Source organism: Melospiza georgiana, chromosome 8 (genome assembly GCF_028018845.1).
Source record: "Melospiza georgiana isolate bMelGeo1 chromosome 8, bMelGeo1.pri, whole genome shotgun sequence".
Taxonomy (NCBI): Eukaryota; Metazoa; Chordata; class Aves; order Passeriformes; family Passerellidae; genus Melospiza; species Melospiza georgiana.
In genome coordinates, this window is record NC_080437.1 from 20,748,653 (window position 1) to 20,765,749 (window position 17,097).

Sequence of the window (17,097 nt, forward strand, 5' to 3'; positions counted from 1 at the left end):
TTTAGTACAGCAAAATACATTCAGTATCACTGACAATCCCTGAATGTGAATACCAGTGCTGGGATCCACAAGCATGGTAAACATACAAATGTTCTTCTACATAATGAAATGTGGTGGAAATCTGTACAAGGCTTTATCTTTAAGTTTTAGTGGCATTCCCCCCACCCTTTGTCAAACTTATTGCTGAAATTATTTGGCTTTCTCAGGCAGAAAACTATTTTCATTTGTATGTAACAGCATTTTCCTCCATAACAAACAAGATGTGAGCACTTCCAATAGAAATGTATCTAATAAAATGTATTGAGCTCATGGAATATTTTTAGCACGCATCAAAGGAAGATGAAGTACACTTTATAAATCCATCCAGTTCTTCAGAAGCCAACTGTTCATTTTTCTTCTTCCTGGTTTGGCTTGACTTTTTCTGGCTGCTCTGAAGCACATTTGGTCATGAAGCAGCACATTTGGTCATGACTCTTTTTCCCTGGAGAAATCAGAACTTCTCCTGTTGTTAAAAAAGTGGATGAATTAGATGAGCAATATCCTGGAGCAACTAAAAGCTCTGACCAAATATACCACTGAAATAAATGGAAGCATTTCTCAAGAGGCAATTAGATCATGTCTATTGAGATGATTCTCTAAAATCCCATTCAAATGAGGAAGCTGGGGGAAAGTGGAGCATTCTGGGGGCTTTGTACTCACCGTATTTTGTGTTGTTGTGGGAACTGAGGAAGTTCTCAGTCTGTTTTACACGGTTCAGTGGCAAAAGCCCTAAATTCCTTCACTAAACAGAGGTGACTGTTAAGAGTCCTGCATTTGGTGCAGCCTTCCAGCTCTGGTGGCAGCACAAAGCTCCACAACCTCATGGAGACTATGTGTGTGAGAGGGGCAGAAGGAGGCAGAGCAGTAATGAAGGATTATTCTGCCTTGCTTCTGTAAAATTGGCTGTGGACAAAGAATTACTGCAAAATCTTTGCATGGAATAATCAAATTCCTGCCTCTCTCCTCAAGCAGGGTGAAGGGAAGAGCCACTCTTGTAGAGCAGCCAGGCTGAAATGTTGAACACGAACTTCTGCAAGGTTACAAGACAGGGTTTCAGGGCATCCCTCTCCAGCCTTGCAGCAAGGGGCTGTTTTGTCTTGTTATAGCCTCCCTCTTCAAACCATGGAATTATTCATATCTCTGGTTGTTTCAGGAGCAGGCATTTTTACAGACAAACCGGCATTCTCACTTATTTCAAATATTTTATTACATGAAAACACATCCTGGTAAAAAATTGTTCAAATTAAAGGAAGGCTGATAATCGCATCCAAGTTCAAAACTAGATATAAAGGAAAGACAAAGACATTTTCAGTTCTATGATTTAGGCTACTGTGGATTTTCTTTTAATGCCAGAATAAAATTCTGGATTTTATATGATTTGCCCTAGAGAATGTTGTTGTTCTCTTTTCTGGGCTGATAGGAGACTGTTTCAGAAAGGGTATACTAATATTAAAAAAAAAATTATTTTGCAGTATTAACTTTACGTGCTTAGTTGAACTTCTGATTTTTTTTCTTGTAATGACAACTGAAAGGTCCTTAGCATGATTTCCACTTGCTGCATTTACTGCTTTCTTTGAAGACAGAAATAAAATTGATGGGTTTGTCAGCTTTCACACTACTGTTGGGAAGTAAATGTTAATTTAATTTGCCTAATTTTATATTTTCCTTGCAACCACCTTCAGGATGGTAGATTTGACTGAAGAATTCCTGTTGTTTTTACACAGATCTGGTTAGTTTAGCAAGAGATGCCAAGTTTTCTGAGGCAATAATGAGTTTATCCAGATGCATTCTTTTCTATTTTTCCATGATTCAAAGGAGGTTTTTCAAAAGGGCTGGACTAAGTATACTTCAGTGGCTTGCTTTCTCTTCTCTTGCAAAAGGTAAAAATAAGTATACTGTAAACACAATTTCCTGGAACTAGCAAGACCACACAACTGCTGAATTAATGAAATATCGTTGATTTTGACTGAGTAGACAGAAAACTAAAGGCAAAATATTTATTCAGTTTGGTTTGTTGGTTTATAAAACTGGATGAACTCTTCTGGAAACTTGGATACATTTGAATGCATTTTTTTTCTGAAGTAACTAAACTAGCTCTATGTGAAAAACTGCAAAAGAGACAAATTATAATTTCAATCAGTAAAGTCACAATGTTACACAAATCATCAAAATATTACCTTTAGCAATCACCATATATTAATATCCTTTGGAAGTAGCTCAATGGGGGTTTTCAGCTTGGAGCACTGAGAAATTAATCTGGGAATCATAAGCATCTTTTCAGTTTTCAGCAAATAAAAGCCATTCTGTCCTTTTGGAACTATCCCTTGGTGAGAAGGGATTCAGTGAAAGAGCAGAGAAGCTGAATTTGAGTGTGGGGACCCATTTGGCAAATGTTTAGAAAGTGGATATAAATAATATAATTCACTTCAGACTCATCCTGAACCCAATCTTTAGTGGTGATAACAATCTTAGAAGACTTAAAACCATGAAGAGGGACCTAATTTTGTATTTCTTGCAAATTTTAAAGATTACCCTTCTGATTCAATTTTTCTTAAGCTATTTTTAAATTTACTTGCTTGAGCCTTTCTTGAAAAAAAAAAATCTAGTCCTCACAATCCCTACCTCGTCAGCATTTGAAATAAGACGTGTCTTCTGTTCCAGGATAATAATAATTTTGCATATTAAAACCATTCCCCAAGTCTCTTAATTTTCTCCTTTCTCTTTCTCTGTGTCTTCCTGAGAAACATTTTAAAAGACAAGAATTACTTCTTAAGCAAACTGTGAAGAGGATTTGATGACGCATTGATCTTGCACTTTCTTCAAGAATACTGTAATTTAAATAGGGTTTTTTCCTGTAGGATCAGTAAAATATTATGAAAATTAAATAGATAGGGAAAGCACAAAAACCAATGGCATTGCTTCCAACACCTTCCAGTTCTGTAACTGCAGTGTCTTGGTCAGTAATCCAAAAACTTAACTCCATCATGTTGTTTAAATAATGCTGCACTGTTTGGAGCAATGGTTGCCTGGAAATCTGTTTTCCTGCCAGGGAGCAGGGACAAAAGAGTGAGTGGATTTTGTCTGTATTGTTTATAGTATTAATTTGATACATAATTCCCTTCTTTGTCTTGTTGCAGTAGATTTATTTGCCACTCTTTGACACATCTTTCTGCAGGTGGTGCTAGCTCAGAACAGAGCATGAAAATTATTGGTTTTCTTCTTATGAAACTGAAATGGGAAGCAATAGAGGCATATTAATAATAAGATATTATCATCAAGTCACAGTTTTACCATTCTGCTATTTCTATTTCTCCCCAGCGAGGCTGTTGCTAAACAGGAGTTTGGCAAGTGCCAACAGTGTGTTGCAGTATTGGATGTGCAGGCTGGCAGGTGGCGGGAGCTGGCAAAGTGTCAGCAATGAGGCTCCCACCACAGACAGTCTCCCTCTTAAAAGCTGTGCTGAGAGGGCAGGGGGAGTGCAATTCTCACTTTCCCCCTCTTCACTTAGGCAGTGTTATGCTGGCCTGCCTGTGCTCTGGCTGATTCCTGGAGTCTTTTATTTCCATTTTTTTCACAATCCCATCTATTTGATTCACTCTTCTGGCTTTCCTCTGGAAACACATGGAGGAACACAGACAGCACGAGTGCAGTCACTTCTTGGATTTGCTACAAACACATGGTGACATAGACTTCTCATACACCCATTTTTGTATTACTCTCTTGTCAGAAGTGTGGTGAATTATCTAAGTGAAAAAATGCTATTGCTGCAGTTAGACATTGTGATGCAGTTCAATTTATTTATTTATTTATGTTTTTAAAAAAGGAAATGTCCTGTTCACAATTCCAAACAATATTGTCCTTCTTGTTCTTCCTAAAGCCTTTTCCCATTAGAATTCTGCCTGCAAACTTTCTCTTCTTCTCAACTTCTTTGTGTGCTTGGGCAGTGGGATGTTCTTCTAATCTTCTCAGCTTCTTCACTTTTCCCCTCAAATACAGCTCCATCTAGAAACACCATCCAATTGTCAATATTTTGATTTGGGTGTATGAACAAACTTTGTGGAGTTTTGGTTTTTGGAGTATTTTTTCATTGGTTTTTCTTTTCTTTCCAAACACATCCAGAGACCAAATATGGATGTTTATCTCAAAAAACTTCCAGGATTGGTATAAACACCATAACAACTCTTATTCCTTCCTGTGCTCTCATTACCTGAAACAGATGGTAGAGGAAAGCTGGACTTCTGCAGGATGTTTTCCCAGAGGAAAGCAATTGCCTTTAGTGACAGCTGGGCAAATGTCCATTTCTGACTCACAAGACACATATTCCATTTAAAAAAAATAAAAATAAAAATCATCTTATTTGGAGGAAACAGCTTCTCAGGCTCTCCTGCAGAATAAAAATGCTGAAACTTCTGTCCAGAATTCTAAAATCACCTTCAGAGTTTCGTAGTCCCACTTGGAGTCTTCCCAGATACATCTATTTGTACATTCCCATGTATGTCCTTCTACAGGAAAAAAACTTAGAGGGGCCTTGAAAACTTCTCATTTATGCTGGAAACAAACAAAAAAAATACCAGAAAAAGCTCCTCTGATAAGTAATAAAGAAACAACAGTCATTTCATGTTCAATATGGAAAATATACTTGAGGTAACTCTGTACTCCAGAGCTTGTGGATCTTCTGGGCTCAAATCTCTTCTTGTCCTTGTGCATAATATTGGAACATTTAAAAGAAATAGGACTGTCCCAAATAAGTTTGAAAGTTCTTTAGAAAACTGTTTTAATGTTGGAATACAGCCTCTTACTCTACAATTCTGTTGTTAAAATGAGGCCAAAATGTACTCTCTACTGCAGTGCCTGAATGCATCTAAAATTGCTGCAGCCTGTTTCAGTGGCTCAGCACATCACCCAGCTCTTGGCCATGTGCCAGGGAGAGGCTCGAGTGTCTGCAGTTACCTCTGTAAGCTTGGAACAAGGGCTCTGGTACTGACTGCCCCTGATGTTCAGCCCAAATGAGCATCACTCTGCTCATTGAAGTCATTTTGCCTTCAGAGTTGAGAAAGCAGGGACAGAAGTTAGCCTAAAGTGGGAATTGATGCTGAGGCAATTTGATAATGAACATGTCTCCTCACTGGTGTCCCAATATCTGAAAAAGCAGATCAAGCTCTGAAGACTGAAGTGTTTGTTCAGTCATGTACCCTCACCCTCTGCTTCAGCTGGAACATGGTGTGCAGCGCACACTTGGGCCAAAGAACTCATCTTGTTCTTATGAGTTGTTTTATTATTATTTTATTATAATGGTATCTTACAAAATTGCTGCATGTTATATTAATACATTACTAGTAATATATTAATATAACCAATATGATTATTTTTAATTTTTTAATAAAAAATTGTTATACTATTTGGCCCTGCTACACTGACAGAAGAGATCTGTTACTAAAGTCAGGGGAAGTAGGATCACACACTTGGACAAACTGTAATGATGGCAGAAAAAGCTAGAACCAGCAAAAGTAAATTGTCTTTATTCATACACACAGCAAGGCTTTAAATCACTTTAAGCACAAGTGATGATTAAAATCAGATTCTAAGGATAAAGTCCAGATGTCTCTGAAGTCATAAGGTCTCATGTTTGTTTTTTCCTTACTGACTTGAGAAAAGAAAGAAGTCCCAGAAAGTAGAAGAGCTTTCAAATAGACAGTAAATTAACTACTGAAATGGAGCAAGGACCAGCCATACATCACAGAAATTACTTGTGCACAGACAGTCTCCATCTAGATTAGAGAAGTGCTCAGCTGAGAAAGCCAAGAGAATTAAAGAATGAAGAGATGGACAAAGACCAGACAGATCCTGAAATAAACTGTAATCAGACACACTTGTTATGTTAGATATACAGTACAACATTACCTGGTGTGATTTGCACAGCAGCACTGCAGCTGACTGTGCTGCAGGGCTGTATGCAGCAGTTGATGCTGGTCCATGTGACTTTACTCAAACTCTTTAATCACATTGGAAGTGTGACATATTCTTTCAGTGCATATTCTTTTTGCTGTGCAAAAGCAATATTGAATTTCACAACATAGTTCATTTCCAGGCAATCCAGTAAATTAATGTTTAATGAACATATGGGGTTTTATCATAAAGAATATTTCTAAGGAATACAAGTTCTTTGATTCAGCTTCTTCTTTAATGATTTATTTTTGTAATACTGAAGTGGAAGGAAATTAACTTTTCACCATTCTCAGGTCTTTATTACAGCAAAGAATCTCTGGGACACAAGGTGCATCCAACATTCAGACCTACTAAATATTTTTTGGGCCAAACAAACAGGTTAGGCCAACTTTGCTTTTTCCTCACTAACAGCTCAAACATCCTGTGCTACATTTCACTTCCATCCTTTTTTATATTCCTCTTAGACCCAAATTCTCTAGATGGTGCTCTTGCTTTTCCAGGCTGATTAGGACAGGTGGGCTCTACCTTGTTTCCTGCTGACTGTATTAACAGTGCTCAACAGTGCTGGTTCTTCCTACAACACTTCTTTCAAACCTGTGGGGGAAAAGGCAACGTGATACAACAAAAAATGATCACAGTAGAGGATGGGTGACCTTACAGAACAAATTCTGGCTTTTCTGCAAGCTTCAGTGCCTCGTGCATGCCCGCGGCCGAGAGTTTGCGGTTGATGTTCCTGTATCTGCACTGCAGCAGGTTGCGATAGGTTGTCCTCAGGTCCCGGTTGAAGAAGGCATAGATAAAAGGGTTAATGAGGGAGTTTGCATAGCCCAGCCACAGAAATGTTCTCTCCACCCAGAGGGGGATGCAGCTGCACGCTGTACCACAGATGAAGGGCCTTGCAGTTGAGAGGAGGAAAAAGGGCAGCCAGCAGATTGTGAAGGCCCCAACAATAATCCCAAGGGTGGTGGCAGCTTTCTGTTCTCTTTTAAAGATGGAAATGTTTTTCTTGTCGTGCTTTAGGAGTCGTGAAAAATTAGTACATTCTTCAGATTCCTTGTGCAGTTTTACAAGTCCATTCACAGAAATCCCTTCCATTTCTTCCAGACGGGGAAAACCAGAAAACTTGTGTTTAGCAGCGCTCCTCCTGGCAGCTTTATAGATCTGATAGTACATGAAAAGCATCACTGACATTGGGATGTAAAATGCAACTGCTGTGGAGTAAATGGTGTAGCCAAAGTCTTGACTGATGAGACAAACCTTTTCGTCGTTGACGTTCTGGGCCCAGCCGAAGAGCGGGGGTATGGTGATGGAGGCAGACAATAGCCAGACACACAGGATCATCTTGGCCATGCACTTCCCATTCTGCCTTACAGGGTATGTGAGGGGCCTTGTGATTCCCAGGTACCTGGAAGGATAACACAGAGTTACTACAGAGGGCAGGGGCTAACTGTTAAAAGTTATTCACTTACTCTGCCCTAGACCGAAATCTTGGGCTAAGTTTTCCATTTCGTAATTTTCAATCCTCTCTTTGCATGTACTTCCAACTTACAATTCATGTGTCTTTCATGTTAAAATTTATAATGTTAGTATTCTATATAAGAGGTCTTTTATTCCAGAAGGAAATCTCCCATTGGCCTTAACAGGCTGGGATTTCTATGAATTTGTTCAATCTTCATGCACATAAAGCATATTTTGGCTTTTAAGGAAATTATGAAACCTAAATTTTATTTTGCTACTCTAAGAAATCTTGGAGTATAGAAGAATGTTTAGTCCCCGAAGTCTATCACTTTTTGTATTGAGTAGATGGTTATAACAAGCAAGCATTCATCCTCACTCTTCTTATCTTGCCACTAAGCTGAGATGATGAGCTGTCTTTCTTTCCTTCATGTTTCAGGAATAGCAAACTTCAAACTTATACCAAGAGTAGACTATTTCAGTACTAAAATAATTCTTTTTATCATCACTTAATTAGAAAGAAAATGCATTTTTTCAGTGTACAAAGTTTGACTGAACAAAGTAAAAATCTGTCCCAGTTCAAGAAGAAAACACAGTTTTACAGAAAAGAAAAATGCTTATAATGGGTCAGTATTTCACAGAAAAAAAATACTAGGTGTGTTGACAACTTTTATATTTCCTAATTTGGGGTATTTTAAACTAAGTGTCTTTTCTAATTACAAAAGTAGTACTATGGTTCTACATAGCAGGGTAAGAATATCCTAAGTTTGAATTTACTTTCAACTATAGAAAGTTCCTGTATTTCCTCTCTGACAATGGGAATTTTCTGTTAGATGGAATCACATGCCCTTATTTAGACCTAAGATTTTTAGTTTCAATTTTGGCTTCTGCTGAACTGGAACTTACCTATCAGTTACTGTTAGCTTCCCAAATTGTTTGTTTCACTTCCTCCAAAACGATTTAGAGAAAATCAGTGTGATTTGTCGTGTTCCTTGTAAAAGAAATTCTTTCAAATCAAGTTCCTGAACAATGTTTTGGTTTCAAGAGCTACCAGTCTTTACTCATGTAGTGAAAGTTCTGGAGTGTTACAAACAAGAACTACAGCAATGTGATTTAAAATGTTTTTGAGGAGCATGTTTTCTCAGTCTATTCACCCAGCAGAACAAACATGAGATTTACTGGCTCTGTGGAATGCATTGTTGATTTTACTGCAGTGCAGTAGATCAGGCCCAGTGCCCTTGCTTTATACAAGCACCCGGGTAAGCTGGAGTTATGGAAGTAAAAGAAACATCATTTATTGATCTGTCCTGATGGGTATCAACAATCCTGTTCAACCATGTCATTGGTTTTATATTGCTGTTGTGACAAGCGTTACAGAAGGACAGACTGGTTTATTGTGCCCTATTCTTGACAGGATGCACAAGTAAATTACAGGTCAGTATTTTGCCAGCGAATCTGTGCCTGGAGGGGCCATGGACTAAGAATTCTTGTTGGAATTGGCTGGGATCAGAGCAGTGCAGTCCATGGACTGTGATGCTAAAAAGGGTTGTTTCTTGTGCCTCTCACCATGAGCATTAGAACAGAGCCACTGGCCCAGCAGCCATGGGCATCATGCAGAGACCATGGAGATTTCTGATTTATAGCACCATGGCCAAAACCATTCTCACTCCCAGGAAGTCCAGGGTGCTCCAAGATACAGAAGAGAGGAATCTGTGCAGTGAAACTTCAGTTTAACTAATTAAAGTATACATCACACTGCTTGATTAGTGAACTGCAGCAAGTGTGAGCTTTCAGCTGCAGACTTTCAGGGACAAGAGTGGCCTACCCTTAAAATTTGTCTAAGAATAGCCCAGTTTAGGTACAAAACAGCTAAACACATCCTTTGTGCACAAAGACTTCTTGTCATTTACAATGCATTGTTTTCCAAAAAATCCTTATCTGCCTTCCTGAAGTATGTACTCCTACAGTTATTACCCAACTGGTCACTAAAAATAATACTTTTAGGGTGAAGTTTATTTTGTAGCTAAAAACGTTAAGCTGGATTTCTGTAAAAATCAGATCTGTGGGCTGCATATTCTGAGTGCCTACTGATGCATTCTCAGGCACGAGAATATAACAAAAAGAATTCATGAAAGCATAAGTATACTGAAAAGAATGAAAATTCATTAGTTTTGCCCTGGCATCACTTTTTTTGGAGTGTATCTTTTCTTCAGAAATGCTATTTGAAATTAAAATACGTTAATTAGCATAAAAATACACCAGGATTGCTTCTGCCTTATTCATTTTGCTAAATGTAGTATGATGGGGGGAAAGAAGTCAGCATGCACAAATGAAGGAATGTTATCTTTTAATCTCCCTATATGAAAATCCATTACCCTTGAAAACTCATTTGCAATGTCAAAATAATGTAAATCACTACTGTTGTCTAATACACTAGAGAGTGTTCGGGGCTTAATAGATTCATGAACTTCAAAAATATTGTGTCAAATTCAGTAGGAAAATATGCTTTTTAGTGTTTAATCTTAACCTAGTACTTTAATAAAAAAATATTAAGGTAAATCAGCAGAAGTTAACATATTCAAGTGTAAGGAACACCTTGAGGTTGTATTACTGGGAAAGAATTAAGTCAGAGTCCCTAAAAAGCCCATTTAATGTGTCTCAGCTATCCCCCACATGAAAGAAGTGTCTCAGACTTGTTATTCTGAGATTTGCTTCTTTCACATGCCACAGATGTTCATCTTGATCTTGGTGGAGAAGAAACTGTGCCTGGGTTCTCACTTGTAAAAGAAGGGAAATGCTATTTTGTATTCTTCCTGCTCTGAATTTCTTGACTCAATGGTTCTGCCAGACAGGGCATCTCTCCATGTTACACCCAGCACAGTGAGCTCTGTATCTGGGTTACTCCCCAAAGGCAGATGAATGGCCTTTATTTCTTCTAAATTGGTCATGGCATTTTCCATTCAGCCCTGCCTGATGCTGCAAGCAGAACTCTGAAGTGCAGGATGCTGCTCCAGCCCTGCAAGAGGCACAGCATGCACATCAGTCACGTTCTGCTGCCACTCCAAGGATGCTGGGTGAGTGGAAAACACTGAGAAGGAAGAATATGGCACTGCTGTCTAATTGATGCAGCAAAAATGGTGATGTGAATGCTTTTGTACTGCATCACATATGTGGGAAACAGACCCACCCTTGCTTGGAGAGCTCAAAAGAAACAGCAGAGACCAAAAAGATGGCAAATGGTGAAGGGCAGAGTAAATCTTCTTGTTAAATGTATGTGTATTAACACAGGAGCACTGAGCACATCCCTGCTCTGGGTTGGTTTCTTATGACTTCTTCAGAGTCTCTTCTTCCCCACTGGGGGTTCTGCTGCAGTCCCATTCAGGTGTGAGGTATGCACAGTGTGCCCAGCTCTGGGCAGGAAAAATTACCCCATCCTCTTCCTGGAGCTCTGTTCCAACCTGGGAGGGGGTAAAGAATTCCCTCCTTTCACCAGCCATTGTACACAATTGCCATTTGCCACACACAGTGAACACCAACAATGGAAAAGGTGAATGAACAAATCCTTTCCCTTTGCTTCACAAAAATCTGATTGCCTGTGACATAGAATTCTTCCCCAGTATCACTAAATGGTTAGCATTTAATGACAATAAATTGCCATAAACAACTTAATGTAAAACCATTATAACTATATAGGTCTGCTCCTGAGACAATTCAGCTTTTGGTCTTTTCCATTCTGGCTTTTCTGCTATCAATCCATTACAATGACCACAGAGAATAGTTTTTATCCTACAGGGCTAAAAAAATTCCTATGATCACATAGACAGATGGGTCTAGTCCTCACACCTTTTGAAATATCCAGAAAAGAACCTGAGGCTTAACAGCTACATTGACTTAAAGAATAGAAAGAAAATAGTAACAGGATGGTCCCATTTGTTACCATGTGTCCTGAATCTTTCTTTCCTAGCTCCATTATATGGCTGAAAGATAAAGAGTAAAAGGACTTGCCTGTCACTGTGAGTCAAGTCATAGAGCAATAGAAAACTGTACAGTTAAAAGAATTTAAATAATTTTGAAGCTTTCTGCCAATTCAATAATAAATTGAATGCATTTGTACACACATGTAATTCCTCTGTTTCTGGTCTCCATGTACTTTATAGGCAGATAAGATTCCATTCTAGTTAGTAGCCCACATTTATGTCTCAGAATTCACTGTCTTGATCTAACAGATTCCAGAATCAAATGAGATCTTTCACTGTCTGACTGCTTTTATGAAGCAGATTGGATTGTAATGGAATAGGACTAGAAACATTATACTGGAAATGATACAGATGTGTATCATATCATAGCTATTTCTGCCAGGAACCACAAGATATTGTTATCACTTTCCATTTGACTAGGAGTTGTGCTTAATATGAGGTTCTGTCAGTTCTCCTATTGTTGTATTTTAAGAGGCATAAAACTGCTTTATTCCAAAGACACAGCAATATTTTCTCCTTTGCTGCTCTGTTTCTCTTGCACAGAAGCTTTCTGTCTTCAATATGCATCTCCATGCAGGATTTCTTTGCAAACCCATATCTATAGAATCCCATCCTGTATTTCACCTGCAATAATAACTTATTCTGAAGAATTGTGCTGATCTACTGGAATCTATGATTCTTCCATAATTTTTTTCTATTTGGTTCAGCTCAACATTAAAAGACTCTTCACAAGAACAGAACAAAATGCCATTCCTAAAATCTATCCAGCATTGAAAAACATTCTCTCTAGTATAGTAATACATCTAGATAACTTTTTTCCCTTCCTTCAAATGTAAATGTAACAAGTTGAAACAAATACCAAATCTATTCTTTCTGTTATGGCTGTGTCAAAACACCCAGCAAATACTGTTTTCTTTTCAATTATGTGTTTACACAATGCAAGAGATGCCTTGTCCCTCAGACTTCCTTTTAAATAAAACAAGGTATACAAACATACAAACTGATCAGGGAATACTATTCCCACCACACACTTAAGTAATTGAGACAGAAATAAAAGAACAGAAACATAGAAAGGCCTGAATGGGGGACACGACCACTGCAGTGCACAGCTATGGGGCTATAATGTGACAATTACCTCGTTAATTATTGTACAAAAGTACTTTACCTTTCTGCAATACAGTCTGGCCTCATAATCACATCATGATCACTGCCAGTTTATTTTCTGGGAAGAGGAGGATATTTCAGAGGCAGTAAAAGACTTTTCTCCTTAGCAGAAATGCTCAAAATTACTAATTTCAATGCATATATGAAACCTTTCAGAATATGAATTGGGTCACTTTAAAGCCTAAACAAAACATCATGCAATGGTAGAGTGAGGCAGCAGAACTAACAAAATCAAAACACTACTCAGTGGAGAGAAAAACACTTTGATTAATTCTATGTTCTATCTAGTTAAATGTTGCATCTTTGCTGTGAATTAGCACAGTTTATAAAAGTCTTGGCACTGTGGTCAGTTTTCACATCTTAATTGCTAGAAATCCTAGAAAGCTCTGCTTCATCCTTCTCAGCTGATGGTGAAAAAACAAATACGAAAGATCTTAAATTTATGTTTTGATACCTATTCTTCTAGATGCTTATGCTTCACATTTCATAAAATTTCAACAGTATTATAATTGAAATGGTGTTGTGTTAATTTTGCTATTTGAAAGAATGAGAATGAAACACTTGTTTTGCTTTCACTAAGGTTAACACTTTATGTTATTCCTCTTTTTCTTCTTAATTCCCCTTTTTCTTCTGCCTTCTTACATTCTTCTTCTTTTTCTCATTAAGGTTGACACTTCAAATTATTCCCCTTTTTTTTCTTAATTTCTTCTTAATGAAATGTATTTTCTTAAGTTAATTTTATAATAGGATGACCTTCATTTCCACTGCTATAGTGGGCACATATTTAATTTATTCTACATAGTAAATGTTCTGACTTGATTTTCTTTCTCTCAAAATCATTGTAGGGGGTTATTTTTGATGAATTCAAAAAGTGTAGGCTTTCCTGGCAGTGGGGGAGGATTAAGTCAATCAAAATTAAATAACTTCATTCTAAAGGAATGTAATTTGCATAGTAGAAGGTTGCTTTCTCCTCTCATACATTTTAGTTTCTCTGTGCTTTCCTGGGCTTTCTTCCTTTCATATTGTATAACTTTACAGGTCCATATTTTTCTTAGTTATTTTAGCTCATTTTTCATACTTTTATTTCACTCATTTTTATTTCACCTTCTTACTCTCTTATTCCCCTTCTCTGTTAGCTCTGTATTTTTCCTTCTTCATTTTTTCCTACTAATCTTGGACATCCACCCCATGGGTAGGGGGATGCATTCTGTTCTCTTTCAAAGAAATACACAACACCCATACTGCCAGAATCTGTGTAACATCTTTCCATTCAACATCTATTACCTTACTTGTAATTCTGAAACCATATTACTCTTTCTTTTCAGACCTTGGCAAATTTCTTTCACCTGCCCTCACCCTTTGCCTTTCATTCTCACCCTGCATGCCTGTCAAAGCATTTATCACCTGTCACATCTTGTTCTCAGCTCCATGACAAACCAGTTCTTTAGCCTTTCATTTTCCACTGCAAATTATACATTGCTTGGAAGGAAAAGTTCCAAAATGCAGTTGCTGGTGTTTACCTTGCAGCACTGCCTGAATGTTAGATAATAAATATTTCCTACCCAATATTTTGCAATTACCCTTGTAAATATTCTAAATTATGGACTAAATGCTTTTATTAACTCCCTTTGAAGAAAATTGTACCTGTGTATTTTTCCTTTTCTTCCATCACCAGTGACATTAATGTAGGAGATCTAAGGAGGGAGGTGGATTTCAGCCTGTTTAATCCTCCACCAGCCTCCTAGAAACCAGATACATTTGAAAACTGAAAAGGTTTTGGACACAAATTATTAAGAATTAAGCTCCATTCTGTAATGGAAGACTTACTATTTTTATATGTTTTTAGAAAGTCTGAACTCCAGCTTTGTGGGTTTCATCATCACTTGTTTCCTGTATACAAGTGTGGTTTGCTTGCTGAGTGCAACAGGATTAATTATATACAGAGCTCAAAAGGGCTTTTCACCCCACTTCTTGATAGATAATCTGTAACACTTCAAAAGCTCTCCAAATCCAGGCAAGTCACACAATGGAAGAATCATTTTTCTTTACACTGTTCAACAATGTGGAAGGATGAGGGAAAATAAAAAATAATTTCATGCTTCTCTGAAAGAAAATGCGTAACTGTGTCAGGGACATACTACTCACTTCTGCCTTTTCACGCACACACACCCTCCCAGATCTGCAAGCTCCTTTATTTAACACAGATATATTTATTTTTGTGGAAGAAGTGAGAAGAGAGTCAAAACATTTTTCTTATTTTCTTCTTTTTTTTCCCTAAGTAAGAAGTTATATTAATCAAAACATAGAATAAAGGATGATTTACAATACATACTAGTAACATTTTAGGAATATTCCCTACAGAAAGACTTCTCAGGCTTTTTGAGAAATATCTAATTTACTGAAAATTTCTTCATGAAATCATCATAATATGCACACAAACTGCTTCACCAGTGCAGAAGCTTGTGAATACAGATTCATACCCTGTGATATCATTCAGAGTAGTTGTTTAATCATTTTATCAATCAAAGAGAAAAAGGAAAAAGGAAATAACTTCAAAGACGGCAGGTTTTTGCTTCAGTATCTTCAATAAGGGGATATGTTCAACAAAGGAATTCAGATCAGAAAACACTATTTCTATCAAAATTCACATTTCAACTTATTCCACATAAAGAGACCCTCTTTATTATCCCAAAATATTGTAGACCCATAGAAACAAATGCAGCGCATTTGTATCATGTCAACTTTCATACCTGAGTATCTAATTACATGGGGATTTTACATTCGTTTTTATTTTTATGTGTATGATGCAGTCTTTCATTTTATTAAGTTATTACAACATTCCTGGCTTCTTTGTGAGAGGACAGAGAAGATATTTAACCTTCTGATACTATCTGGGAGACTAAGATAGGAGAAACTCTTTTCTAGAAAAAGAATTAAAGAGGAATTGCATTATTTATTTCTGTCTGGTTGTGATGCAATGTTCATTAGCAATTCAACAGGCAGGAAAATAGTTTTGGAAAAGCTAGGAAAGAGATTTTATCTCATATGGGCTTTTGTATGTTAGAGGAGAACTGGGTAACTCTGAAAAGGGAAATGAATCTGAGTAAATGATGTGGCATGGCTGCAGGGAGTGGTGCTGTCAGTGAGCTTGAGGAGAAGAGAGAATGTGAAAGCTGCTGGGGAAGGATGAGGCTTGACTTGAAATTTGTTTAATAGTGTAACAGGGGACATAAAGGTCCCTTTAAAGGTCTGGTTTCTTTAAGCACCAGCTCAGATGAAATCCCTGCTTTTTTCAACAGCGGCAGTTTCTGAACAAACAAAAATGGAAAATAATGTTTTGCAGATAGGAACTGGAAAATCCTCATTTTCCTTTGGTGTTCTCCCCATGTCAACCTTCTTGTCCCTCACACCCAGGGGAACTGTCAGAGAATGTGTGGAGGCTCAATTTCAGAGCTATGAAAACTGTCTTTTGTTTTTTAATCAATGACTACCATAAAGCAGAAATGGCTAAGGTGATTTTCTCCAACTTCACTACATGAGTCACGCTTGGATTGATACTAAAGATCAGCTTAAAAGGAATTATTTTGAAAGTTATAACAGTGTTTCAAAATGAAAGCCTCCCACAACTTTAACTAGAAAATCATGACTGATGTCTTCAGTACAATTAAATTAAACATTTTAGAAAATTCCATCCTATAAGTGATGAATGAAATGAACAACCACAGCCCACTGAAGTGCTAATACCACTATATTAAAACAAAGTATCCTCAGGGAATAGCTATTTCAGTGTGCTGATATTACGTCCCTTCTCTTCCTTCCTTGAATACAAACAGTTTAAACATAATACCTCCAGATAAAGCACTTAAGGAACAACCCCCTCTAGAATACTTCTTCCCTCCTCCCCCTTCTTTCTTTTCCTCCCTCTGAAGAGACAGGAAAAATGCTGGAAAGACCAGGTCCAAATTCTCCTCTTTGCTTCTTCGTGACAGTAATTCTGCAAGAGCCCTGAGGAGCACTTGTCCAGTCATTATGGGTGAATCTCATGCAGACCCAACCTACTTGGGCATTTTTGGCTTTGTCCATAGTTGTATCAGCCTGAAGGTAGTTCTGATTTTTTTTTTAATCACACAAAAGTTTTGCTGTGTTCCACTGGATCAGGTATGTGAAAATTATAAATGTTGACCTCAAGCTTTACTTGTTTGCCCAAGATTGGCCAGACAAAAAACAAACTATATCAATAAACTGTTTTAGATACACAGGAAAATCCAAGTCTAAAGCAGGTTTAATTAAGAATATTTTTTCAAACACTTTGGGATACATGAAGCATCTTGAATAGTGTTTATCTGGCTGTTTTTTAAAGATGCACACTGGAATTGTTTCCCCTAAAGTTGGAAAATAATTTCTCTCTTCCTAGTATGAATAAGTCTTAACACAGGAAAAATCATATCCAGGTTTGGAACAGAGTCTGTGGGCTGGGGAGAGCACAGCATGAGGGGAAGTTATCAAGGAAGGAAGG

At 37.5% G+C, this 17,097-nt stretch overlaps 1 protein-coding gene across 2 annotated transcripts in view; it reads right to left on the bottom strand.

Annotated features, from left to right (window-relative positions):
- Positions 1 to 454: 454 nt before the first annotated feature.
- HTR7 (5-hydroxytryptamine receptor 7) overlaps positions 455 to 17,097 on the bottom strand; it is a 28,719-nt gene continuing 12,076 nt past the window's right edge. Inside the window, exons 2-3 of one of the 2 annotated variants that reach the window (XR_009114747.1) lie at positions 5,941 to 7,390; positions 455 to 502 (exon numbers count right to left, since the gene is read on the bottom strand). Coding sequence is in view for 1 of the 2 variants with exons in the window: in XM_058029355.1 (XP_057885338.1) it covers positions 6,640 to 7,390 (751 nt within the window). In the remaining variant the exon portion in view is untranslated. Of the gene's footprint in view, positions 503 to 5,532; positions 7,391 to 17,097 lie in introns of those variants that run through there. The other variant, XM_058029355.1, reaches the window with a different exon arrangement.